The sequence below is a fragment of the Pleurodeles waltl genome, chromosome 5 (genome assembly GCF_031143425.1).
Source record: "Pleurodeles waltl isolate 20211129_DDA chromosome 5, aPleWal1.hap1.20221129, whole genome shotgun sequence".
Lineage (NCBI taxonomy): Eukaryota > Metazoa > Chordata > Amphibia > Caudata > Salamandridae > Pleurodeles > Pleurodeles waltl.
This window is the reverse complement of record NC_090444.1, coordinates 1856753701-1856767422: the sequence shown is the minus strand read 5'-3', so window position 1 is coordinate 1856767422 and position 13722 is coordinate 1856753701. Positions and strand designations below refer to the sequence as shown.

Genomic DNA, 13722 nt, shown 5'->3' with positions numbered 1-13722 from the left:
TGAAGTCAATGTGTTAAGTATTTATGCAGTACACAAAAATCTAAAAAAGTGAAAACACAACACAATGAAAATCCCAAACCAATTTAGAAAAATAGAGTACATTTTAATACATTATTTGACCCCAAAACTATCAAAATCCAATTAGTAGAACCATATTTATGAATTTTTAAAGTTTAATGTTAAAAAGTTAGCAAGCCCTCAGTTTTAGAAGCCCTCGGTTTTAGAAAATGGCCACTTGGGCACCTGTAGAACCACAACCAAGGGTCCACAGCTGGATGGAGACACACTCAGGCTGGGTCCAAGATTGTGGGAGCCAATTATGTCCCTGTGGCTCTGAACAGGCCAGCTAAACTAGACCATGAAGTTATTTCTGAATTCCTGGGCGCATTTAAAGATGCAGGACTCCACAGCAGGGCTGGCCTCTGACTGTTCAAGGCAGGCTCCAGGCAGCAAAGCAGTCCTTCCAGGTACAGAAGTTGGCTGGTAGACTGCACAGCAGGTCACAGCAGCAGCAGTCCTCTGAGAGTCCTTCTGCAGGTTCAGTAGTGCACTGGGGAGTGGGTCTGAGAGCCTTATTTGTATACCCTGATGCCCTGCTCCTAGAAGTAGGGAGATGTTTCCAGAAGGGTTCTCCGAAGTTCCAGGAGCTTCCTGTCACCCCTGCTTTGCCTCCTAGCTGGATGCACTAACAAGACAGAGCAGTTACACCTATTGTGTTACAGCAGAGCTCAGCCTTTTTAGGTGTAAGTGGGGCTGTGCATAGCTCTGCCACCCGTCGAGTCCGTTACCAGCCTATTCAGGCTCTGCTAATACCAAAGACATGTTAATTTTCTTATGAATGAGGCATGAGTTGATAGATCTTCATTTAACAACTTCAGCGTGCTGTTTATGTCAAGTTTTAGCATATCTGTCATGGGGGAGAAGGGAAGATAAATCCAGTACAAAAATGAATTACTTTACTTTGGGACATTTACAATAAACAAAGTGCATTAAACTATGGCATGAAGTACAACAGCCACAAATATTGAGTGTGATGGGTGCCAAGTACAGAAAGTCGCGCATTGAAATTAAGGTATGGAGGTAAGCCACAAGGCACTGCTCAGTGCACAAACTAAGTCAATGAGGTGTAAAACGGAGAAAACAGATGAACTAAAATGTCTTTCTTTAAAAGAAGGGCTTTCAGTTTAGATATAAAGAGATCATGTGAGGTTGTGGTGCATAGCTTCAGAGGTAATGAGTTCCAGACTCCAATGAATGTTCCTAAAAAGGTTTGAGCTCAATGCCTAACTTGGAAAAAAAAAAAGTGCCAGGACACTCTTAAAGCCAACACCACAGCTGGCACCACCCATTGCCACTGCCAGGACTGGCAGTGACAGAACCAGCACAACTGATAACCATTTCACTCCTACCAGTGTGACAATTCAGACTGTTTGAGGTCCCCAAAGCTGTAAGAATGGATTGGGAGGCAGGTATTCGTTTTTTAATGTATAATGAATTAATAAACAATGGTTGTTTTCTAAATCACCCAAACAGTGCATCCATGTGGCAGCTGTCATAAGTGCCAGTGCAGACCACCAGCAACCACCTTCTCAAATTAAGCAATAACTGAGCGATAAATTGTTCCTTTTAAAGGGTCATGGGCTCCAGCAGAAACGCTTCGGCTTTCCGTGATGGTCTGGCACCAACCCATACCTTAAGAATGTCAGCCATGTAACGTGAAGTGGATGCGTGTAGCGCCTTGCGAGTGATGCATGTTGTTTTGAAGATAACCCTGACTTCAATGGGAAGCCAGTGGAGTGTTATCAGAATTGGCAAAATGTGGTCATTCCCTTTCAGAGATAAAGCAATCCTACATTTTGCAGTATGTTTCAAGTGTAGTGCAATGAAACTTGAAAAGACCAATCAGGAGAAAACTACAGAAGTCTATTCTAGACAGCACCAATGATAGAAGCAGAGCTCTGAGATGTTGCTCAAGAATGAAGCTTACAATCTCCCGGAGAAGACACAATTAAAAATGTGCATTTCTGGCCAAGGAGATGACTTTGGGATTGTAAACTGAGTCATCTGTCTAGGAAGAATAAGGATTTGACACTGTTGAGCATAGTTGGTTTGCTGTTATGGATGCTGACTGAGTTCATTCCAGGATTGTACTGGCAGTGATTATTTCAATAAGGAAATGAGGAGAAATTAAGCTTTTGCTTTTTGTTTTAAATGATGGTAATGTTGCATGAAGAGAAGACCTTTAAGTATAGGTGGGTATCATTAGCATGCCAATGGTGAAGGATCTTGGTGTTTCTTAGTAAGACTCTGAGGTGTTTTATGCAAACTTTGAATAAGATCGGGGACTAGAATAGATCTAGTGGACCACCTGAGCTAAGGTCACACTAGTTTTGATAAGCCTGTATCAATTTTCAGCCTCTGCGAACTTCTCATGAGGTAAGATGCAAACAATTTGAGAACCACACCATCAGTGCCCATCTCTTTTTTGAGTGTCAAGAACCATGCAGTGATTTACATTATCAAAGGTCATTGATCTGTTGACAAGAATTGGGAGGCAGACATTGCCAGACTCTAGGATGCAAACCAGTGCTGTTTCAGTGCTGCGACCACGATTAACACCTGATTGGTATTAATCTAGGAGGTGTTATCTGGATGTGTTGGATAAGATAGTGTCCTACCCATGTTTCTGCAAATAAAAGGAGGATGGAAACAGGATAAGAATTGTTGAACTTGCTGGCATCTGCAGAAGGTTTTTTTTTTGGGGTGGGGCGTTACTTGTCCACTCTTCCAGCAGTCATGAATCACTCCCTGGCTGAGCAACAGATTCACAAGTCCAGCCCAATATGGAATTATGTGTTTGTAAAGGTCTTTGGCAATGTTGCCAGCAACCTCGTCCACAAAATGGTTTGGGGATTTCATCTTTCTGATGGTTTTCAGAAATTCTTCCTCCCCAATTAGGCTGCCAAGTGTCCTTAGATATGCATATAGTGATCAGTTTGTGTTCATGATTTTGACAGATAATCAGTGATTGACCTTGGCCTGGTCCTCATTTCCGACCTCACTAACGTGGTGGCATATAATAAACCAGGGGAGTAACAAAGGCACCCACGGTCCTTGCGGTGCGGGGGGGCCTGAGGTCCAGGGGCCCCCTCCGCACAGTATCCTGGCATAAGAGCACCTGTGTGAGTCCAGATTGGGCCCCTCTGTGTACTTTGCAGGGGGACCCCCTCAAGTTTCGTTATGCCGGTGTAATAAATACCAAAGTTACTCTACCACCAACTTCAAATCAGAAACTTGCAGTATATTCTGTCCCTGAAGTGTCATCAGTTGACAAGCTGCACCCGTGCCTGAGATTGCTTGTGCAATAGGCGTTCACAGCAGGTAGACTCCATCAATGTTTTATGACTTGCCCCATGCTTGCTCTCACTATATGCACAGCCACACAAGCATTTTGGAATGGGGTGGTGAGCAAAATGATGGATTTAGACCCAGATCTCTGACTGAGGTGAATGTTTGACATTTTCAGCATTCTGTCCATCATCAGTTCTTTTTGTATTTCTCACTGTCTGTAGGAGTGGCCACACAAGCATTTAGGAAGCCGGATGGGGCTTAACTTGATGGAGGCATGGCACTCAGAAGGTGCAGCAGCTGTCACCAATCCATCAAAACCTCCCACCCTGCTCCATCACTGGCTTCTCCAAGCCCTGCTTCTGCCCACAGCCTACCTAGAGGTGGCATGTGGTCATATGGATTTTCTCCTGCTGTCCACTTCTGACTAGAATATGAAGCTGTCTGTACTTGTGTGGGGAGCAGGTCTGGAGCAGGGCAGGGAGAGATAGGAAGTGAGGTGGGAGCAAAGAAAGAGTGCAGGGAGATAGAAAAAAACAAGGAAGAGAGCAAGGAAATGCATGCATTCCAAAGACGTTCTGAAAATAACATTAAAAGAGGTTCATCAAGTAAGTAGTGAAAGGATACAACTCATCCATTCAGACAAATTGTGAGACCAAAATGCTCTTGGGACAGTCAAACACAGGGATAGGGAAGAAAGCCAATGACTCAAGAGGCGGCAAATGTGATAGACAACAAAGTCATCCAATCATGAGGAAGGGGATGACGCAAAGCACATGCTAATTATAGGTTATATATTTAAACTACTACAAGTGGCAAATGTTGTCTGTAGGTAGGTTTAAAAGGAAATTAGTATCCAAGGCCAGCAGAGAGCACTATATGAGGCTAGAAGTAAGTTGATTAATATTTTAGCATCCTTTCTACAGATCCCTACAGATAATAATCCTAGATATGTCCATACATACAGATTACAGGGGGATGCCTTACCGTGCCTTCTCAGTATCCTTTACTGTTTCAGGCAGTTGCACATTGAGAGTCTCAGGAAGACAAAAAGCCACCAAGCCGCAGACAGTAGCCGCAGAAGAGAAGATAACCTGAGGCAGGAACTTCCATACTTCGTCCAGCAGCAAGGTCAGTGGAGCCACAGACACACCAATGCGTGAAACAAATGAGTTGTACCCCATGCCATTCTGCCTGGAAAAACAGTGAAAGAAACATCTGTATGGATAATGCCCATGCCTGGCCAGGAATAGCTCACATTATACTGAGTTGTAGCAGTAATCTCAAAGTAATGCGCCCCACATATTATCACTAGTTAAGTTTTGTGTCTCAAAAGTTGTTTGTTTCCTTTGACTGAAACACTGAATCACACAAAGGGCCAGGAAGAAAAGTGGTTAGGAATAGGGCTGCAAGTAAATCACTTACAGCTTCCTAGGATTTATTTTGTAAACACATATCCTTCTAGGTTAAATGCCATACAAATGTGTTTGTCGTAGTAAACTAACACAATATGTAGAAACAGACAGCAAACAAAGCCAGCCTGTGAAGTTCCAAAGGAATAATAGATACAGTTGATCCATATCCAAACATGTTTAATGTTAAATAGACATCAAAACGACCCCATCATCTCAGATATCCTGCAGCTTCTGCCACCAGTAACCAGTTCCCTGCAAGTCAAAATTCCTCCAATAAGCAAGGCCCCTGAGTCATAATATACTAAGAATACCACACACCCTTATCTTCCCTTGTCTCTTTAACCCACCATTTACTCTGTTTCTCCATTTTAACATGCTGTATTTATCTTTGTTTCCACACATGCCAGTTATCCTTTTTCATTTGTCTTCTAACTTGCAAGACATTTGGGCCGAGATTTGTGGTGGCCTAACACCATTCCAACGCCACATTAGCATAATTTTTTTACGCTTGTTAGAAATGGGGTCTTTGATTGGCAGTCAGGTTACCCCCTGTCCAAGCAAGGACCCTCACTCTAGTCAGGGCAAAGGAGAAACACACCTGGTTAACCCCTACTCACCCCCTTGGTAGCTTGGCACAAGCAGGCAGGCTTAACTCAGAAGCAATGTGTAAAGTATTTGTACCAACAAACGCAGTAATACATGGAAACACTACAAAATGGACACCACACCAGTTTAGAAAAATAGGCAATATTTCTCTAAATCAAACAAGACCAAAACAACAAAAATCCAACATACACAAGTCAAAATATGAATTTTCAAAAGAATAAGAGTCTTACTCCAAAGAAAACAATAGAAACAATGATGTTGCACAAAGTGCATGGTTTGCGTTAAAAATAATGCTGCACGGGTGAGTGTGCATTGGAAAAGTCAGCGATGCGTCGATTACTTCCTCGCAAGGGAGGCTTTGCGTTGTTTCTTCTCCGGTCGGGTTGGCGATGTGTCATTTTTCTCACCGCAAGATTGCGATGAGTCGATTTCTGGACTGGGCACCTCGGATCCGCGCAGAGTCGGGATGACTTTGCCGCCCGGTAACGATGCGTGGAATATCCGGTCACATGGTGTTAGAAAACTGCACTGCGTGGGGTTTGCGTTGTTATCAGCAGCCACAAGCGGATGTTGGGCGTTGATCTCCCAGGCGCGATGCAGGTGGACTGTCAATTTCAGCCGCGAAGTCGGCTGTGCATCGTTTATCAGCCGTGTTGCAGATGGTGCGTCGAAAATTTCCCAGCACGGCGTTCTGTACTTGGATTTTCAGCTCTTGTTCTGCCAACTTCACCTTTCAAGGGCACAGGGACTGGATAGGGCACCACTTGACAGGGTAGGAGTCTCAGGAGAGAGTCCAGGTGCTGGCAGAGGAAGTCTTTGATGGCCCTGAGACTTCAAAATAGGAAGCAAGCTCAGTTCAAGCCCTTGGAGATTCTTCTCAAGCAGAAATGCACAACAAAGTCCAGTCTTTGTCCCCTTTCACAGGCAGAAGCAGCAACTGCAGGATAGCCCATCAAAGCACAGTCACAGGCAGGGTCAGCACTTCTACCTCAGCTCTTCAGCTCTTCTCCTTGGCAGAGGTTCCTCTTGATCCCAGAAGTAATCTCGAAGAGATCTAAAGTATGGGGTTTTGGGTCCACTACTTATACCCCTTTCTGCCTATGAAATAGGCAAACTTCAAAGGAAAGTCTCTGTTGTTCCTGCGTTGCCCAGACGCACACCAGGGGGTTCGAGACTGCATTGTGAGAGGGCAGGCACAGCCCATTCAGGTGTAAGTGACCACTCCTCCCTCCACTCTAGCACAGATGGCTCATTAGTATATGCAGGCTACACCCCAGCACCCTTTGTCTCACTGTCTAGAGGAGATTCACAAACAGCCCAACTGTCCAACTGACCTAGACATGAAATCCACAGACAGACAGAGTCACTGAATAGTTAAAGCAAGAAAATGCCCACTTTATAAAAGTGTAATTTTCAAACTAACAATCTAAAAACCAACTTCGCCAAAAGATGTATTTTTAAATTGTGAGTTCAGAGACACCAAACTCCAAATTTCTATCTGCTCCCAAAGGAAATCTACACTTTAAGAATATTTAAAGGCAGCCCCCATGTTAACCTATGAGAGAGATAGGCCTTGCAACAGTGAAAACCACATTTGGCAGTATTTCACTGTTAGGACATGTAAAATACATCAGTACATGTCCCCCCTTTAACATACACTGCACCCTGCCCATGGTGCTACCTAGGGCCTACCTTAGGGGTGCCTTACATGTATCAAAGGGAAGGTTTAGGCCTGGCAAGTGGGTACACTTGCTAGGTCAACCTGGCAGTGCAACTGCACACACAGACACTGCAGTGGCAGGTCTGAGACATGCTTGCAGAGCCACTCATCTGGGTGGCACAACCACTGCTGCAGGCCCACTAGTAGCATTTGATCTACAGACCCTGGGCATCTCTAGTGCACTTTACTATGGACTTACTAGTAAATCCAATATGCCAATTAGGGATAAACAAATCACCAATATAATTTACACAGAGAGTATATGCACTTTAGCACTGGTTAGCAGTGGTAAAGTGTCCAGAGTCCTAAAGCCAACAAAAACAGGTCAGAATAAATAGGAGGAAGGAGGCAAAAGGTTTAGGGATGACCCTGGAAAAAGGGCCAGGTCCATCATAACCCCCCACCAGCCTAAAGCCAGGGGAGACCAATCAATACCTTGATGGACTTCCCCGATTGGGGCAATAGAACAAGGACCCAGGCCCACAACAGCTGCAGCATGTTCCAGTTCTATGCCTTCCTGACTCCAGTTGGATCCCTCTGTCCATACTCACGGGGCCCACTAAGCTAGCCTATGGGGAACCCTTCTCCTCATCTGTAGATACCATCTGTGCAGCACCTAACCTTACTTTGCTCACAGATATATCCCAGGGGGCAGACAGTACCACCATGGCCAACACAGTGGTATGGCCCACTCCACCCCGGGGTGTGACTCCTGCCCCACCCCTCTCCACAGGCAACTCTGTCCACCAGGACAGCAAGCCACAGTGGCCACTGACAGCTGTCAGAGATGAGAGTCAGGCCCCAGGCCTTTCAAGGCTCTACAACCTCCGTGACTGTGGAGAGTGGGGGTCAGTAGCCCCAGGTGCCTGGCACCCTTTGACCACTCTCCCTTCCACCCAGTCAGGGATGGCAGCCTGTCACTGCTAAGGGGTGCAAGAAAACTGGCCACTTTTCATAAATCTGGGCCTTGGTGTAAAAGCATTTGTTTTTCAAATAAACCCTTTCTGGTTCTTAATTGACAGGCACTGACTCTCTATTCTCGCCGCCATTCTTGCATGTGAAATTATATCCTGCAAGTGTTTTCTTTTGACCACCTGTTCACCTCCAGATTGTGGAAAGTCACTTTTGTGGCAGTATGGGCACTAGTTACAAAAAAATCCAAGTATGTTTGTCATTGTGCTAAATAAGTTTCAAAAAAACCCTCTCAGCCTACAGTTTCTTAGTTGATTTGGAAAGTCCGGATAATGTGCACATACCTGCGTCTGATGTTGTAAGTATCTGTTTGTCCAGTGTTATTAATTTATATTTACTTGGACCGGTAAATAAGCAAGTAGTGTAGTAATCTTCTTGGGGATCCTTGATATGTGTAAAAACATTTTATATATATATATATATATATCAATATCAAAACAAAAGGATGATGGAAGGAGTGCTGAACAATGCAAACACTCACCCCCAGTCACAGATCTGGGTTTAATCCATCGTTCTTTTGCTCATCATGCCACCCCAGTTTGGACCCAGCCATATGCAAATCAGTCTTGACCCTGTTCCTCATGTGAACAGTCCAGCCCGAATTGTCAAGCCAGGTCCTCCCTGGAACGGAAACAAGCATTTTGGGACCGATTTCAGGGTATCACCCTTCATCAGCCAGGCTAGCTTGAATCAAGTGGCACAGTGAGCACGGGACCCACATCTAGGCATACCCTTCCCACTTAGGGCAACTTTAGCAACGCAAAAGGATGATGGACGGAGTGCTGAATAATGCAAACACTCACCCCCAGTCACAGATCTGGGTTTAATCCATCACTCTTTTGCTCACCATGCCACCCCAGTTTGGACCAAGCCATATGCAAAACAGTCTTGACCTGTTCCTCATGGGAACAGTCCAGCCCGAATTACCAAGCCAAGCCAAGCCAAGCCAAGCCAAGTCCAGCCCGAATTGTCAAGCCAGGTCCTCCCTAGACCGGAAACAAGCATTCAAGGACCGATTTCAGGGTATCACCCTTCATCAGCCAGGCTAGCTTGAATCAAGTGGCACAGTGAGCACGGGACCCACATCTAGGCATACCCTTCCCACTTAGGGCAACTCTAGCAACACAAAAGGATGATGGACGGAGTGCTGAATAATGCAAACACTCACCCCCAGTCACAGATCTGGGTTTAATCCATCACTCTTTTGCTCACCATGCCACCCCAGTTTGGACCAAGCCATATGCAAAACAGTCTTGACCTGTTCCTCATGGGAACAGTCCAGCCCGAATTACCAAGCCAAGCCAAGCCAAGTCCAGCCCGAATTGTCAAGCCAGGTCCTCCCTAGACCGGAAACAAGCATTCAAGGACCGATTTCAGGGTATCACCCTTCATCAGCCAGGCTAGCTTGAATCAAGTGGCACAGTGAGCACGGGACCCACATCTAGGCATACCCTTCCCACTTAGGGCAACTTTAGCAACACAAAAGGATGATGGACGGAGTGCTGAATAATGCAAACACTCACCCCCAGTCACAGATATGGGTTTAATCCATCACTCTTTTGCTCACCATGCCACCCCAGTTTGGACCAAGCCATATGCAAAACAGTCTTGACCTGTTCCTCATGGGAACAGTCCAGCCCGAATTACCAAGCCAAGCCAAGCTAAGCCAAGCCAAGTCCAGCCCGAATTGTCAAGCCAGGCCCTCCCTAGACTGGAAACAAGCATTCAAGGATCGGTTTCAGGGTATCACCCTTCATCAGCCAGGCTAGCTTGAATCAAGTGGCACAGTAAGCACGGGACCCACGTCTAGGCGTAACCTTCCCACTTAGGGCAACTTTAGCAACACAAAAGGATGATGGACGGAGTGCTGAATAATGCAAACACTCACCCCCAGTCACAGATCTGGGTTTAATCCATCACTCTATTGTTCACCATGCTACCCCAGTTTAGACCAAGCCATATGCAAATCAGTCTTGACCTGTTCCTCATGGGAACAGTCCAGCCCAAATTACCAAGCCAAGCCAAGCCAAGTCCTCCCTGGACCGAAAACAAGCATCCTGGAACTCATTTCAGAGTATAACCCTTCATCAGCCAAGCTAGCTGGAATCCAGTGGCACAGTGAGCACGGAACTCACGTACCACTTAGGCAACTTTAGGAACACAAAAGGATGATGGGTGGAGTGCTGAACAATGCAAACACTCACCCCCAGTCACAGATCTGGGTTTAATCCATTGTTCTTTTGCTCACCATGCCACCCCAGTTTGGACCCAGCCATATGCAAATCAGTCTTGACCCTGTTCCTCATGGGAACAGTCCAGCCCAAATTGCCAAGCCAGGTCATCCCTGGACCGGAAACACGCATCCGGGGACCGGTTTCAGGGTATCCCCCTTCATCAGCCAGGCTAGCTTGAATCCAGTGGCACAGTGAGCACTATACCCATGTCTGGGAAAAAAACACAGGTTACAGTGATATTGCAGCTAGGAAATAGAATAAAAAAATATAAATTTACTTAAAAAAACAAAGGTTACAGGGACGTTATAGTTAGGCTTACATTTTAAATGTAGGTAACCATACAAATTCACCAGTTATAGTTAGTGAATTAGTCAAGTAACTATAACTTGTGCCCTAAGGTGACTATAACTCGCGCCCCCGCCATGCACAGTTTGTTTGCCAAAAATGTACTGTAAATATTATATTGATAATAACAATTATGTTATCAAAGATGTCATGAGTGCCGTAATTTCTGGGGAATTAGCAGTGCATGGCAAGGGTGCGAGTTATAGTTACCTTAGGGCACAGTTATATTTACTTGAGGTAACTCTAACTATAACTGGTGAATTTCTATGCTTTCTTATGTTTAAAATGTGAGCCTAACTATAACATCCCAGTAACCTTTGTTTTTTTTAAGTGAAAAGCTATATTTTTTTAAATTCTATTTCCTAACCATAATGTCACTGTAACCTTTTGTTTTTTAGTGAATTTTTATGGTTTTTTTAACATACATTAATTTTCATTACTATAGGTTAATCCAACCACCGCCGCACATGGCCAGAGGCCCTGAGGCCAACCCCCTATAAGCACCCAACCTTGTACCCTGCGTGGCCTTCACCCACGTGCAGCGGAGATTGTCTGCAAGACCTGACCTGTAGCCAGACCCTGTGGCCAAACCCCCTAACCACCCAAAGGGAGTTGGCCGTGGCCTCCCTGTGTGTGAGAATAGCTGTGAGAGGGTGTATCTGGTGGTGAGAGTGCTGTGAGTGTCCACCTGGGTATGAGAGTGCGTACATCAGTGTTTTACTGCATGTGTCAGTGTGTGTGCGGGTCTGTGAGTTGGTGCATGAGGGTGTCAGTGGGTCTGTGAGTGGGGGTGTGAGAGTCTAACTGGGTTTGTGAGTGGGTGCATAACTGTCTTAGTGGGTCTGTAAGTGGGTGAGTGAGGGTCTGACGGGGCTGTGACTTGGTGCACGAGGGTCTGAGTGGGCCTGCGAGTGGTTGCATGAGAGTCTGAGAGGATGTGTGAGTGGGAGAGCAAGATTGAAAGAGAGAGAGAATTAGAGTGAGAGGAGGAGAGATTGAAACTTTTTTAGGCTTTGATATACATATATATATATATATATATATATATATATATATATATATATATATAACAAAATGCTCCTTTGGGGCGAAAAGATGTACAGAAAATAATGGCTGACTTCACCAGTCTTTCATGATAGGGTTCACTGAGAAGTACTCCTTTCCTTGTTTTAAAGATTAACGTTAAATGTTACCAATCTGTATAGGATTTTGGTTGAAAAATGTCATGTGTGTCTCTCTTTCAGTGTTCATGGAGCGGAAGGCATCAGGAAGAAGGAAACCTAATGGCCTTGACAGAGAAGAACCAACTGAGTGTGGATGCCGAGCGCTAGGGAAGGAAGACACGCCTCCAGACAGGTGAGAACTGGGGGAACTGGATGATGATGACGAGCAGTCGTCATGATGCCTTTGCTCTCCACCTTCAAGGGCCGCCGCATTACATGCAGCACCCAACAGCAGGCTAGTCTAGGGTTTCCCTGGTGCTGTTTAATAGGCTTAATGGGATGAGTGCCCCATATTTTGGTTGTGTATTCCTACCTTCCAGTGGGGATTGTTGGAGGCCATGTAAAGTCAATGTTATTATTATTATTTTTAAATTATTTTAGCTGTGCAGTGCTACTAGGCCACTCACTTACATTTTTTGCCCTGCCAGGCCTTTTCTTTTTCATATTTGTAACTTCAAACCTACCATTCTCAAATGGCAGTATGCCATGTTATAAGTAATGATTCATGATAAAAAGGCTACGGTGCATCAAAATGCATGTGCATGCATGGATTAGGAAGCACACACATCACAACATGTGAGTTTATGTGCATTGTGATGCATATACATGCATCACATGCCACTGTGAAATGTGTTTATCTTTATAGAAAACTTGCAATAGCCTGTGAATAATGTTGCATGTAAATGACAAGATAGAAGAATTGGCAAGGCCACTAGCTTGCTCTTTTAGAGCTAAGGTGCTTGGCTTTGTTAATGCTTGTTTCTGCTGGGGTGTTAGACTTGTGCTTCTACCTGTGGCCCCTGCTGGGCTTACAGTAGTTAAAGGTGGGTATTGCATCCCTGTTTCATGTCCCTGTCAATGACCCTTCCTTCTTGCTGTGCTTGGCCTTGTCTGTTTCCCTGACGTGTTTGGGGCTGGCACTGGGTCTACATTTCTTGAATTGGAGGTAGGCCAGACTTGGTATTCCCCTTGTGCCCCTGCATGGCTTTGGGCTTGTAGGATGTGTTTCCTTGCTTCGAAGTGTACTGACCCCCATTTCCACCTTTTTGTTTTTTTTAATTCATCTGGTCCAGAGCACATCATAGGGCATCCACTGTGTCTTGCCAGGCATGGCCTTGGTGCTCGGGGGGCATTGATTGTTGGCACAGTGCTTGTGCTACAGGGTATTGCCTCTTGTAGGAGGCTGGCCTGGTTTGTAGTGAGTACCTAAGGTACTTACACTTTGCACCAGGTCGAGTTATCCCTTATTAGTCAAATATAGCCAGTGTCTAGAAGCCAGGATCTCTAGGGGTAGCTGTAGCTGAGCAACTAAGGCTCATCTAGGAGACATGCAAAGCTCATGCAACACCACAGTAGTCACTCAGTACGCACACACATGAAAGAAAAATACACACTGTTACAAAAAGAAAAGGTACTTTATTTTAGTGACACAAATGCCAAAAATACCATAGAGACTATACTCACTTAGGAGGTAAGTACTACACAAATTATATATACTACTATGCAAAATCAGGTTTAAAACCAGTTAGAAGACAGTACAAATAGTGAAAATCACAATAGTTGAAAATGGGCCTAGGGGGAACACAAACTAGATACTAAGAAAGTGGAATGCAAAAGTTGGTTTCCCACCTAGGCAGGTGTAGTTTGTAGAGGGGCGCTGGGAGTATTAAAAAACACCAAAGGTAAGTTATAGAACCTACCCCAGAGCCCAACAAAGCAGGAGTAAATCACAGTAACTTTCATGAAACACACAAGAATACGAGAAAGAAGATTTTGCAAGAACCAGAAGAGACTGCAAAACACCAATGATGGATTCTTGGACCTGAAGACCTGTGGAAGAAGGGGACCAAGTCCAAGAA

At 45.0% G+C, this 13722-nt stretch overlaps 1 protein-coding gene across 1 annotated transcript in view; it reads right to left on the bottom strand.

Moving 5' to 3' along the window:
- The window catches only part of LOC138296880 (solute carrier family 22 member 7-like), a 255388-nt gene that overhangs the window by 2983 nt on the left and 238683 nt on the right, over nucleotides 1–13722 (bottom strand). Inside the window, exon 11 of the mRNA XM_069236374.1 lies at nucleotides 4336–4542. Within this exon, the coding sequence (XP_069092475.1) occupies nucleotides 4336–4542 (207 nt within the window). The remainder of the gene's footprint in view (nucleotides 1–4335; nucleotides 4543–13722) is intronic.